The sequence below is a fragment of the Carlito syrichta genome, unplaced genomic scaffold (assembly GCF_000164805.1).
Source record: "Carlito syrichta isolate Samal-C Ts95f unplaced genomic scaffold, Tarsius_syrichta-2.0.1 Scaffold303985, whole genome shotgun sequence".
Lineage (NCBI taxonomy): Eukaryota > Metazoa > Chordata > Mammalia > Primates > Tarsiidae > Carlito > Carlito syrichta.
In genome coordinates this window covers 68,028-82,597 of record NW_007248081.1, presented here as the reverse complement: position 1 = coordinate 82,597, position 14,570 = coordinate 68,028, and the positions used below count along the sequence as shown (strand labels likewise).

The 14,570-nt window shown below is 36.2% G+C and overlaps 1 protein-coding gene across 5 annotated transcripts in view; it reads left to right on the top strand.

Moving 5' to 3' along the window:
* The window catches only part of DIAPH3 (diaphanous related formin 3), a 398,317-nt gene extending 390,736 nt beyond the window's left edge, over window positions 1–7,581 (top strand). For 4 of the 5 annotated variants that reach the window (XM_008059267.1, XM_008059270.1, XM_008059269.1 and 1 more), the window contains 2 exons: window positions 6,821–6,916; window positions 7,394–7,581. In XM_008059267.1, the coding sequence (XP_008057458.1) occupies window positions 6,821–6,916; window positions 7,394–7,473 (176 nt within the window). In that variant the 3' untranslated portion in view covers window positions 7,474–7,581. The remainder of the gene's footprint in view (window positions 1–6,820; window positions 6,917–7,393) is intronic. The other variant, XM_008059271.1, reaches the window with a different exon arrangement.
* The last annotated feature ends 6,989 nt before the right edge of the window (window positions 7,582–14,570 follow it).

The window sequence follows — 14,570 nt, the reverse complement described above, 5'->3', positions numbered from 1 at the left end:
ATATCCAATAATAGATTCTTTTTTAGAGTTGGAGAGTTTGTTAATTTTTTATTTTATAAATACCATTTCTATAATTCTATTTAGTATAAAACATGAACTTATTTAGATTCAATTTGGATACAGTGTAATAAATTACATAGTAATTACGATTTATATATTCTAATGTACCTATAAAATGTTTTTCACTTAAGCTTCGAAAATGTAGCCTTACATTTTGTATAGAGCAACTGAAAGAATGGCCCTGTGGTCTGTACTCATAAGTACATGATGGATGCCACAGATCCAGGCATCTTCAAGATAGGAAAGAGTCAGCCTTGTGTGACAGCAGCCATAACTGTCACAATTCCAATCCATATTTAAGATAGGAAAAAGAGGAAATGTAGTTCTCAGCATATACCCCTTTGATTCCTAGAGATACCTTAGCAGATGTCCACGTATGTCTTACTGGGTAGAAATGCATCACCCCTAGCTTAGCTGAAAGGGAACCTAAGAAGGAGGTTTTGAGGTAAATGCTGTTATCCTCATCATGTGATTTGAGGAGGTACAAATAGATCAGGATGGTTCTTAAGGGGCACACAGCTAGTAAGAGTAAGAGCAAAGATTCAAACCTAGGAGTTTGACTCTTTAACTTTGCTCTAACTGTTCTTGTTTGAGAATGTCCACAAGAAAAAACCTTTGTTCTCTGTAAAATAGTCTGATTTTTCCTTCAAACTTATAACAAGAAATATATTTAATTCAAGTTGCTTAAATAATGAAGAATAGAGGAGAAAACAAATATAAACTATTGAGTATTTTTTTCCCACCAAATTCTATTTCTTATGGTTGAGCCAGTCATTTAATTACAGTATAAAAGAGAACTGTTCTGATTATCATTTTATCAATTAAATCCCAATGGAAGTTGATTCTCTAACTCCTTTGACTCAAATTTTTAATTTCACATTTGGATTAAAACAAGTTCAAAGACTGTGTTTGAAGTTATTCCTGTCTTTTTGCCGTCTTGTTTAAGTAGTATTTTGAGCTTTGTTCTAAATGGTTAAAGACTGAACTAGATTACCAAGAGAAGCCATGTGATCTGTTTCCCAACATCTCTATAACCAAAGCATAGAACAATAATTTATGTGATTGCATCAGGGTACCTGTCTCAAGGTTTTTTTTTTTAAAGATTTGAGTTCAACTATGAGCCTGTGAGTTTGTGTATCTTTGGGGAAACAGCATTTTCTTTCCCTTTACCCACTGCAAATTCCAGGTGTATCTTTACACCACTTGCTACTTCTGAAGTCATATTAAATATGGTGAGTCCAAAGGAAAATATGTTGGTGATGCCAGAAGACCATGAAGAGTGAAGGAGGAACTGTGAAAGCCATGCAAAGTAAACACACCGAGAAATGGTCGACATGAATCCTTTTTTCCTAAAACTTCCATACTGTGTTTTTGCCTTTTACATTACCCTCAGATGGTTTATCACCGTATGCTTTGTAAGAGAGCTCATGCTCTTTCATAATGTTAATAACCAGACAACACAGACGAACGCTGGTTCAGCTCTGTGTGCCAGCACTCCGCTGAGCACTGCACACGATTTGTCTCCTTTAATCCTCTTAGTAACCTTGTGCAGTGGGTGCTGCTCTTCCCATTCTAACATTAAGGAGGGAAGAATGAGGGTTGGGAAGGTCAGGTAATTTGCCATCTGTGGTACAGGTAGCTAATTGGGCCATTAATCCCAGACATGAGATCTCTGCACTCGTGACCTAATCGCCTCATGAAGGCCCAACCTCTTAATACTATCACATTGAAGATTAAGTTCCAACATATTCATCCAGATCATGGCATTTCCTATTGGATGACATTGTTGTTTCTAGGTTAATACAAAGTTTTAAAACAATTGTGGGGCATTCGTCCATATATACGTGTTACTGTTTTGTTCAAGCCCTCAGATAGACCTATGAAATAACCAGCAATCGCTTTTGCAGGTGGGCCCACCACAGATTTGCTCTGAGTTCTGCAGCCCAGCTCCTCCATGTGACCCATGTGATCTGAACTGGCTGTCCTGGGCCTGGACACCTTAGAGATCCTTTTGCCACTTTGCCCTGTCGTCCCTTCCGCCTTTCTGGATCCCATGTTTTGCTTTTTCTGACCATCCCTCCTGTTTTACAAAACACATCTTCTAGTCTTTTTCTAAAAAAGCATGTGTAGACACTTGTATGTTTGAAAAGTATCCATTTTCTGTCCTCATCTTGTTGACAACGTAACCGTTTCTTCACTGGAAATTATTTCTCTCTGGAATTTGGAAACCATGTCTTGCCTGTCTTTTGCAATTCAGTGTTGCTGTCGAGAAATTCAGTCTGGTTCTGATTTCTTGTTATGTACATGAGCTGTTTTGGTTGGTTGGTTTGTTTTCAGCTTTCTAGAACCTTCAGCATCTTTACATCCTTAGTTATATGAAATTTCAGTGTCATACCTTGGCTGAAGAGAATGGAATAAGGGAAAGAGTATTCCTGCCAGATCACTGACTTAGGATTTCTTCTCCTGCCCTTTTGATTTAGGTGGTTACCAAGATGCCACCTCTCCTGATTCAGTCATATGAACTTCCAGAGTGCTGAAAAGTATTTTTTGCAATATGGAAATTACTTCCAAAAATATTGCCCACTGTTTTGTCTGAATTGGAGACCAGCATCTCCAGTAACTTGCAGGAGTTACCTGGAGGTCCCTGCCAGCACCGTCTGCTATCGTGCCCAAAAGGAAACATGCCCAGAATCAATAAGATTTTTTAAGTTTTTTCATATATTCTCCTCCTCCAGTTGGGCCCCAGAAGCCTCAGACGAGTTCTCAGCAACTCCATCTTCTTTCTGTCCCCAGCCCTGTTGATTCTGCTTTAGAAATACCTCATCCTTAACTCTCAGGTCTCCATTTCCCTGACACCAGGCGATTTCTAAAATACCATTTACACATTAAACAAGGTGATATGTCAATTCAGATAGAGAAAGGCTTTGACTGTTGTAGTCTATTTATTTAAGAGTTTTCACAGCAGAAGAGAGGCTATAAATATTTTGAATACAAATCGACTTGTAGTTAGAGAAATTGAATTCTAGGCCACAATAAAAATGACCGATTTTAATTTCTCTAGTTTGTGTTATAATAATGTAAATATGAATCATGTAAACACTTTATTTTACTTCACTTTTTGTTTTTATTCATAACTTTTGCCTTTGTACCTGCTATTTCTTTTGCCAAGAATGCTGTACCCTCCCCAGTCCCTGCCACAGCTAACTTCCACTTGATCTTCACTAGGAAACCTGACATCTCCAGTAATTCATGCACTTTCCTCCCAAGTGAGAATTCATTTCTGTTCTGCCAAGAGAAAGTGTAGTTGACAAAGGAATCACTGGTCAGTTCAGAAGATATTGGGGAGTTTCAGTCAACAAAATTTGACAAATGAGTCAAGGGAAAAGGGAGAAACAAAACTGTGTTGTTTACATCAGTGGGGGAATGTCCTCCCAGCACTTTCCCAGAACCCTGCTCATCTTTGGGTCATTCTCCTGGAGGGTTAGTCCTTCTGACCATTTTCATCATTTTATGACCGTATGGTATCACTGTGGTATCATCAACTTATGTCAGTAGTCGACATAAATTTATTGAACACTTTCATTTTGCTAGGTGTTAAAGTAAATGAAATCTATAACCCCTGTCCCCTATGAGCTCATAGTCTAGTGGTAGAAATAGTCAAGTAAACAATACAATATCGTAAAGCATTTATTGCTATGTTTACTACATGCTTTTAGGACACAGAAGGGCACCCAATTCTGCCCACATGAGTCAGGGAAGCATTCTCAGTTCTCTGTCTTGAAGGAGAAGTAAAAGCTAGCTTGGTGAAGAAAGTGAGACAGATGTTTTGTGCCAAGAACAGCATGTTCAAAGGCATGAAATAGAGAGCGTGAAACTGTTGAAGTTGCTTAGTGAGTCTAAACCTGTCAGCGTCTATCGCCTAAGAACAATGAGATTATCCTACTAAACCATAATATAGTTATCATACTCTGGTGACTTAGCACTGGTACAATATAGTTATCTAATATCCAGTCCATACTCAAATTTCCCAGATTATCCCAATAATGTCATTTGTAACTTTTTCCTGAAGAGGAGCTAATCAGGGACTTTGCTGTATTTCATTGTCACGTCTCTTTAATCTCCTTTAGTCTGGAATAGTTTGCTGGCCTTTTCTCTCTCCTTCCTTCCTCTCTTGATCTTTCACGATACTGATAGGTTTTTAGGTCCTAGGCTAGTTATGTCACAGAATATCCCAGGCTTTGGATTTGTATGATGGTTTACTTGCGTTTAGATTCACGTTAAATATTTTTGTGCAAAGTACTACACAGGTCATGTTATGCGTCACTTCAGGAGGCAGTTGATGTCAGTAGGTCAGTCCCATTATCGATAATATCAAATTTGATTATTTGGGTAAAGTGGTAGCTTCTAAATTTTTCCATGTCCTGTTCCTCCACGGCCTTACACACAATACACACAATGGTTTTTGCAACAATTGATGGTTTCTTCATGATCATTTCGTACTATGTGAGATGTAATATGGTGAGTTTACTATTTTTCTCATATCTTTGACATCTATTGCAGACATTCCTCTGTAAAGAAGAACTTTTCCTTCCCACATTTTTATTACTGTCTTTTAGTATTGGTATGGGTGCATAATCCTTTTTCCCAATGTGTAAGAATCCATTCCCATCATTATTTATTTAATACACAATTGTCCTAAATTTGACCAAGACAGCCCTTTATTCTGTCTTCTCTGTCCTTTCAACATAGCCCTGTTTTTGAGCACTTACTTTCTCGTACAATATGTTTCTGACTCATTTCTTATTCCATGGCTAGAAGTCAGCCATTTCTCTAAGTGATCTAAGTGTTCTGGTTTCTTTTAGTGAGTAATGGTATTTAAAATCCAAGATATGAGGGGTAGATGTGTTCATTGATACCGCAGGATCATTGTTTCTGAACTCTTTTGTTCCACAAAGCTAAGGAAAATATTTTTTTGAAGTCGTGAGCTTATGTTGATATTTGTAAATCCAACTCAATTCTTCATGGTTCTTTCTCTGCCGTTCTTTATTTGTATTTTCTTTCCCACAGTAAGTACCCCCACTGCCAACAGCATCAACATATTTATCCATTGGCTCACTCTTGTATATACACAATAACTTCAGAGCCACTACGTCAGTACCACTACCAGAAACAAATTTATTAAGAAGAAAGTTTACATTTTCTTTGTAGTGTTCTTTTCCTTAAGATATATGTATTAAAGTATTCTTACTTAGGTTCATTTTTTTTCTCCTTTATAATTAATGCTGTTAATATGATAACATGTTCATTTGTTCTGTTTTATTTCAATATTAGAATTTTTAAAAATCTCATACTTGCTTGAAAAAGATTTAAAATTTTAACTTTAGATTTTTAAATGTTTTCTTTTACTTCTTTAAATATTTGATGTTACCTGCTGACTTTTTGGTTTTTTTTGTTTTGTTTTAGAAAAAATATAGTTGAGTTAGAGTATAAATAGCTGGATAGCAACTTATTAAACTGTCTGAAATATTTAATTTATTTGAATTAAAACAGCTATCAGACCACTTTAGAATTAAATTTATATGTAAATTAACAACCTCAAATACTCTATTTCTCACCTACCTCTTTTGATAACACTTACAAGACTTAGTACTCTTCTAAAATTATGAGATAGAACCAGATGGAAAATGGGCTGATACATATTTAGATGTATATATCTGTTTATAAACTGTAAATGAGTATGTTATTTGAAGTCTATGTGTTCACATGTCAGCTGTTCTCTATAAATGGATTATGTCTCAAAAAGGAAAACAAAAACCCAGAGGAAAATAACTTTCTATTATTTTAAACATAGCAGTAAACCAGCCATAGAATTCTTAGAAAATGCCCACAGGTTACCTTTTCTGGAAGGGCAAAAAGTCCATAGGGTTTTCCCCGAACCGGGATTGGGCCAGTAATTCGTCTGAAGCTTTTTCTCTTGCTTTCTTTGGATAATATTTAGCATTATGACTATAAACACCTATTAATATTACAAGCTGAATCTGTTCTTTGTACAGAGATCTGACTCCAGATCCGTAACCTTCATTAATTATACACAGAATGTCAGTTTAAACTAATCATAATGGAATACAGTCCTTTAGATTTCTGAGAGCCCCTTTTGATTTATTTTTTATTACAGAAAATAAGCCTATACATTCTATAAGATTTTGTCATGATTGTTCTGTGTCATCTCAAGTCAGAGGACGATTATCTTCTGATATGGAAAATCAATTGTTAGGAGCATGTTCACAAAAGTTAGCATGGAAATAAAATTTTGTATGATAAGGTTAGATTGCACAATCTCAATAACAACAACAAAAACAGTCCATACCTGGTCGATTTTAGAATAGAGGTTGATGCCTTGAAAATTGCTCATTTCTACTGAAATGTGATTTATGATAACCCAAGACTCAGACATGACTAGACCCACATTCCATTTAAACTTATTATGCCATCGGACTGTAAAAGCAGTGTTCTGAAGTGAATCAATGGAACCTGGTCCTCTTTAGTGGACAGCAACACAGGCACTAATGAGACAGATTTCATTAAAAGATAGTTGATTTATTAGAGAGTTAAAGTCTTGTCTTATTTTGAAATTACTGGCTTAGTCTTGGCATCTGATCTTTTTTTCCCCTACCACCACCGTCACCAGTTTCTGTGTGTGCTCTGACATTGCTATGGTAACCCTGAGGGCTGATGGAATTCCCTGCATCTCTTTTCACAGAGGGTGATGAGACAGGAGTGATGGATAGTCTGCTGGAGGCCTTGCAGTCTGGGGCTGCCTTCCGCGACAGAAGAAAAAGGACACCGAAGCCTAAAGGTGAACACTCTACTTGTTTCGTGTTACTTTCTAAGGAACTATCACAGAGAAGAAGTCTTTTTTTCTTAATTCTTTTAGAGTTATGTGTCAAGAATGCAGTGCTGTGGGCAGCAACTGTTTGGAAGTTTCCTATGTTTGCTTAATCCCTTGCACTGACAAATGTCAGAAAGATGCATTCCAGTTGGCCGATGTCAATAGCACATTTACAAATCAATGCACTGAACCTAGAAAATCCTGATTAGTGTGACAAGTCTCATCTAAAGAACCATATGTACCTTATCCCAGTGGAGTTTACAGTGGCATAATTAAATGGGAAGTAAAAGTCATAACATTACTGCTTCAAGTATTTCAGGGTGTTGAAGCATTACTTTGCTACCAGAAATACTTAACCTTGGTAAAAAGTATGTCTAATACTGTTATACTTCTTGAGATGAACAGACCTTTATATTAAGTTTCTTTTATGTATTTTTTTAACAGATGTTCGGCAAAGTCTCAGCCCAATGTCTCAGAGGCCTGTTCTGAAAGTTTGTAACCATGGTAATAAACCATATTCATAAATTGTACATTCTTTCTATCTAATTTTTATCCCATTGATCTGTGATTTTAGTAGACTGCTTGGAAGTTCTTAAGTTTCAATATAATGAAAATAGTGTACTAAAATTGTGAACTTATTGTATATTTCATCCTTACACTATTGCCTTGAGGTTGTATCTCGGGTTCTTCTTTCAGGTCTTGAGAAAATGTTTTATTATCAACATTATCATCATCATCATCATCATCATCATTATTATTATTATTTTTACTACTACTACTACTACTGCTGCTACTGCCATTATTTGAATGTATCTTCACACATTACTGATCAGTGTTGTCAAAAGTGATGTGCTCTCGTACTACTGTTTTACTGTGTATTAAGATACAGTTTGAAGTGTTGACTCTCTCACCCGCTTTACCACATCTGCCAGTACATTTAGAAATACTTTTATCAGCATTATGGCAAAATCGTAAATATATGTGACCTTCATGTGATATTATTATGGAAGGATATGCTAAAATCACTAAAAAGGTGAATTAACTTAGTCTCTGAATTTGTCTAAGACTGACTCATCTCAAAAATTTCTGCACCCAACCACATGGAACCCTCTTCCTCTGTTCAGGGTGCCCTTTCATGTAAATTGAGTTTTATTTACTTTGATTCTTTTCCCTCCATGTTAAGTGCTTGGGTTCTACATTATAGGTGCTATTTTTTCCATGTGAGATTGTCCCAAAGTATGGCGATAAACTTTGATGACAGTCTCACTCTGTAAATGGAAACAAAATTGACAGATTTCATTCAGGAGTTTTGGGGTACTGATGAGTTATTCTAGAAGTATTAACATGTGACTAAGAGAGAAACTTTTGCCAAGTGTCTATGGAAGACTAAAATAACTATCAGGTAAAAAAGAAAAAGACGTTGCTCTAATGATCTCTTAATAGTTTTGTGGGTCCTTGCTGCCCAATGTAAATTATGTATAGTAGGTGCTTAATAAATGAGAGAAAATATCAAAGTCTGTAGCCGTATTTTAAATAGTTCTTTTTAACTTCTTCTAGTATATTTTTGTTTTTGTTTTAGAAAAGAATTAGAATAAGTCAGGGAAGTTCATTGTGACAAGTAATTCTTCCATTTTGGTTTATGATTTAAAGTCCTTGTGACATAAAATGGCAAAAAGTACATGGTAGAGCTCTTCTGGACCTTAGAGATTATTTTGTTTTGTAGATAAGTAAATGGAAACCTAGAAAGGCTAAGAGCCCAGAACTAGTTAAGTTAGCAGCACAGCTGTGACCACAATATAGTTCTAGTTCCTATTGTATTTCTTTTTTTATTTCTATATATGTACTTCAGTTTTTAAAAATTATTAATAAGACAATCCAGCCCCCATTGTAAGTCATCAAAAAAAGAACTATAGCCAAATGCAATAATTGTGATATGATTATAGTGGCATGTATACTAACCCTATGGCTAAATTAAAATAAGTATTTTAGATATTATACAGGGGAAAATTATTTAAGATAACTTTGTGGACTGGCCTTGGGAAGCCCAGTCTTGTGACTGTAATGTTGGTAAAATGTCTGGGATATAATGACTAAATATAATTATTTATAAATTGTGGTATTTCTGTTTATTATATAAAAGCAAATGAGCATTGCATTTTTATAAAGCTATGTGTAATGACTTAAGTTCTAAGGCTATTGTGATAATTAAGCTAGTAGATTATACAGCAAGCAAAAGGAGATCTATCACAAAGATCAAGTTCTCTGTTTTAATATAAATGTAATGGATTCAAACATTTGTAGAAATTATTTTCTATTGATATTTCGGGTTCTGTTTTCCCTTCACATTTCTAACCAAGCAGAAAGAAATCTAAATGACCAAATTTATCTTTAAGAATTGTGTGTATACAAATAGCTTTATTATGCTAGATATTGAAAAATGCAGGATTTGGTTAAGGAAAATGTCTTCATTGGAAAAGGAAACTGATTATTTTTAGAATGAGATAATATTTTGGAGTTCATTTTTCAATCTTTCTGTTTCTAAAAAAATTACTTTGTTTTCAATGAAAATACTAATTCTACAACTGAACTATGTGATTGAAGTGTAACATTGAATCTATTTTACTTTTTAATCTGCTTCCGTGTGCTTAAATGAAAACTAATGTCTGGTATTTGTATTTTCTACAAGTACGTATTTGCTGATATTGAACTCATAGCTTATTTTTAAAGATTTATCAGATTTTTTACAGTTATTTGAAATTCATTTATATCCTAAGTAAAATAGTAATATAATTATAAGCCAATTGTTTACTGAGTTATTTGACTTACTAAATGCCAAGGACTGTGCTGAATGTCTTATGCATATCATCTTATTTAATCTTCTCAATAATCCTATAATTTTTTTTATCTCCATTTCATAGTTGAAAACAATAAAGGATTAAACAGGCCCAATAGCTTGTGTAAAGTCATGCAATATTTTAATGCCCAGGCCTATCTAATTTCCAGTTCAAGTTTTTAATTTCTTTGCTGTGTGGCACTCTTAGCACAACTTTTTGAATTGGTGTCTCATCCTCTTCCCACATTTACGGTAATGACTCCTTTGTACATTCTTTGTACTTTAGCTAATAAAACCCAACCCTTCAACGGTCTCCAGCCTTTGGTGAGCCTCATCGCTTGTTCCCAGATTTCACCACTAGATAGCACTGTTTCCTAGTCTGAGACTTGGAATGTACGAATAATCTGGAATTAATTATAATTACTTTGTATTCCTTTTAATAAACTCAGTATTAAAACAACTATGTTAATTTTAATAAACTTATGCTCTATTAAAAATATAATAGAATGTTTAGGTTAAAAATATATATCTAAAGCCCAAATTTAAGCTTATCAGCTGTAATTTTAATCTTTTATTGTCTATATAGCTTTCACTCTGTGTATTATCTGTGTCTTTTAAAATCATAGCTATGGTCCCAGCTTTCTTAGATTTACTTTTATATATGCGGAGCATCTTTTCTATCATAATCCAAAAGTCATGGTATAGTATCCTCTGCAACATCAGGACTGAAACGCCCTAGTCCGTTAGTGAACTGATTCAAGCATTCTAACTCCAGTGGGCTTCAGAAGCATCCAAATCTTAGTACTGAGTAATCCAGCCCTTCTGCATGCTCCAGTCCTCTACCCAAAATGCTTGTTCCAAAACGATTACCTGATGTCCTTTGCTTTGTCTGTCAAGGCCTAGGCAGAAATTAAGTATTTACTATTTTCCCTTGATAAGTATTCAGCGAAGCATATGAAGAACTTGTGAGGCACCTGACGATATAGGGATCCCCTCCAAGAATGCACCATTCAGTTGGGAGGAGACCAGTAACACTTCCCCTGCTTTTGGTAAATATCAGGATAGAGGTAACACACAAGGTTTTGGCTGGACCAGGAAGTCAGAAAGAGCAGTCCAGGTTTGTCTTCTCAAAGGACCTGAAATCAAGCTGAGTCCTGAAGGATGAGTGGAAATGATGCCAAAGCCCAAGGAGAGGGTCGAACAGGGCTGCAGAGCAGCAGCATGTGTGAGCTTCTCAGGGGTTCTTTCTGAACCCGTCAGAACCTTGTAGAGCTGTGCACTCCAGCGACACTAAGCCTTCCCATTTACAACACGTACGGTCCTTGAAATGAGTTTACTAGGTGTCTGTACTCCATACCACGTATGAGTTTCATTAGAGTGGAGACAGGCCATCAGAAGGATGTCTGTCCTGTGGAGGACAGTAGCCCCAGTGCTTAGCTGGATGGGTACCTGGCACACGGGTGTTTAGTAAGAACATGTTACATGAACAGACAAGTTTATGTTTGGGCTGTCGTGGAATGACTAATTGAAGAGTAAAATCAAGTCTTTGAATGTCACCCACATAAGTGGAATTTAATTGCCGATTGCTGAAGTCTCAGCTGTGAACAATGAACCCTCTCTTCTCCTCCCTTGATGTCATCTGTCATCAAAAAGAGAGATCTGACCATCTGATCTAAGCTTCCCAAGGTTGGGTCAGATGGGGGGGTAATCTTGGTTGGATAACCCACTCCTTAGAAGTGCAGGGCTACTTATTAAATTTCTTTTCCTTACTTAGTCAAGCAAAATGTAGCAACAGTAAAACACGGACGGCATCTGCTGATGAGTACAGGGCATCATCTCATTTCTTTATTCAACACAGTGTATTCCAAGCCTAAAGATTTTCTGTAGTCCATACAAAACAGTAAAATTTCCTCTTTTAAGTCAAGACCATTACAGCATTTATTAATGCATTATGTAATAAACATCATACTGTGGTGTTTGGGTGTTAGTAAATCAGCTACCCCAGTGGAAAAGAAAGGACCATATTGGAACAAAGTATGTTGAGTGTCTGATGCCAGGCCAAGGAATTGGGACTGTTGAGGTTTCTGAGCATGAAATGACAGGTCTGTGCCGTTTGTATGGAAATAAAGTGACAAATGTAAGTGAGAAGAAAGAACTGAAAGGACTTTGAAACCACCTGTATGCCATTGTGGACGGGCTGCAACGTGTGCAGAAAGAATCCAGGTCAGGATCTCTAGGTTAGGACCTTCAAACAGAATTGCTAATATGGATAAGCAAATGAGTAATCTTGAAGGAAAATCTTCAAAGCAGGAGAATGGCGAGATTGTACCCTGGGAACGGATGAGGTGAGGAGGTGAGGGAGAGATACGAAGAGATGGAGGACAGGAAGAAGGGCACAGCAGTGGGGCCTGTCATGGAGGCTCAACTTGGTTTCCTCATTCTCTTTTTGTAATTACTTGTTTTCTTTATAACCTCTGGTGTGACCCTGAGTGACTGGCAGTCTTCAGAGGACATTAATTCTGCTCTCCTCAGGGACTTCTCTTCCCCGCACTGTTTGCAAACTCTGTAAAGCTTTTATGACAAAGGTTTTTCAATACGAATTGTCAGGCCATACCTCTTGCAGCTCAACTGCAATTTGATTGCATCCTCATTAGATGGTTCTCTTTTTATAAGTAGTACAGTGGGAGTTTTTTTCCAGTTAAATGGATATAGAGTAATCAGAAAGAATTCTATAAACTCTGTGCAATTAAAACCCCTAATGATAAAACTATTTAACTGTGACAAAATAAGATAAAACATAATCAGAAATTTAGGCAAACAAGTATTATACATTTTTAGTGAACATCCATAACCTAAACAAAATCTTGCTATATTATCTTTACACTAAATCAATTCTTAATAGCCTTAATTTGGATTTGATTATTTATTTTTACTCTTCCGCTTATATATGGAGCTTTGAGAGATTTTTATAGAAATAAGATTGTATTGCCTCCAGGCACAGCTGCTCTGCCACTCTAAGATTTGAAGTCAGAACTAAATGTGAAGCTAGTTAGATATCTTTGAATTAAAATATTTCTCTACAAAATACCTCTAAGGGACACACATAAGACAGGCTCAATTGTTGATGTATCACCACCTCACATGCAACCACTCCCTTCCATGCCTCCCATTCCAGTCCACTCAGTTTTGGGTCCCCTTATTTCTTGACCACCCTTTTCCCTAAGCAGCTAGAATTTGTCTTGAGGCAGAATTATGAAATTTCTAAGGTTTTCTTTGACCACTAACTACCTTAAGGCTTCTTTAGAAACAATGAGGACTGCACCAAACCCTCCCTTCTTGTCTAGAGAACCTTATCTATCAAAGTAGTAAATGTTGACAACTACCATTTTCATTTCTTTTAACCATATCCTATTTTAAAGTAGAAAGAGCTTAAGGAATAACATAGTAAAATTCCGTGATTTTCTAAATGTCATTGGCTTATTTTCTTGAGAATATTTTTTGTTCTTTTTCTGATGAACTCGTGCCTGCCAAATAACCTTAGAAAGGGAGCTATTAAAATACTAATTGTTTTTGACACCCCTACACTTGTGCTTTCAAGCAGAATCAAATGCTACCTGTAGCTGTCAAAAGACTTAAATATTTTTAAGGAGATTTTTCTAGACCAAGAATGTAAAACAGTTTGGGTGATTTCACATATTATTTGAACATCACTGTCTTATATTTACTATGTAGTCAAGCAAGAGGCAGAACAGACTCAGCAGGGCTTCTGCCTAGGTAAGGATGCCCTGTGGGTATACGGGAAAGGCTTTTTTCTCTTCTAATTTATAGTCAGGGCAGGACAACCTTTTGGCATAGTCATTATCAAACAGACTCTTAAGCATGAACAGGTTAGAAAAGTCTCAAGTAGTGAGGACTTCAAGTTGTTTTAAAAGGACATTTATGCAAGAAATAGCAAATGCCTTTCATTTAATGAGCATTCACAAATGTATGCTGAAGGCTGGAATAAATTTAATGAAAAGGAGATAAAGAACTATATACTATAAGGAATGTAATGTCCTTGACTTTTCTGAAACAGTTGTTGTGATTAATATGTCTCTTATTCTGCTTGTGTTTTATAGTGGACTATAATTATTATGATCTTTTTAAATCTTTTGCCCATTCTGAATGTCTCCCTTTTGTAGCAGAAGTTCAGAATCTTGTTTTTAAGTTTTGTATTAGGACTTTTTTTTTTCATCCTGGTAAAAGAATCTCTTATCAAATTGCTCCTCCCAAAATCCAGAAGAGGATAAAAAATAGATTTTGTTGTTTGACTACTGATTTATTACAGATTTTCTCTATCTGTATTATAATTTTACATGCAATATATTTAAAAGAAAGCTGTTTCTACTATAATTGTTTGACATTTGAGAACTAAACTTTCATTGACAATGAAAAATATGAAAAACATGGCTAATGGTTGGTAGATCTACAATTTTATTTTATTTTATTTTATTTTTTTTTTTTTTTTGAGTTGGAGTCTCACTCTGTCGCCCAGACTGGAGTGCAGTGGCCGCTCCCGGCCACCGCAGCCTCGCCTGCTGGGCTTCGGCGATCCTTCCGCCTCAGCCTTCCAAGTAGCTGGAACTACAGGTGCGCGCTACCACGCCCAGCTCATTCTGATTTATTGTAGAGATGAGGTCTCGCCAAGTTGCCCAGGCGGGTCTCGAACCCACGGGCTCAGGCAGTCCACTCACCTCAGCCTCCCAAAGATGCAGGATTACGGGTTGAGCTACCGAGCCTGGCTTAGAT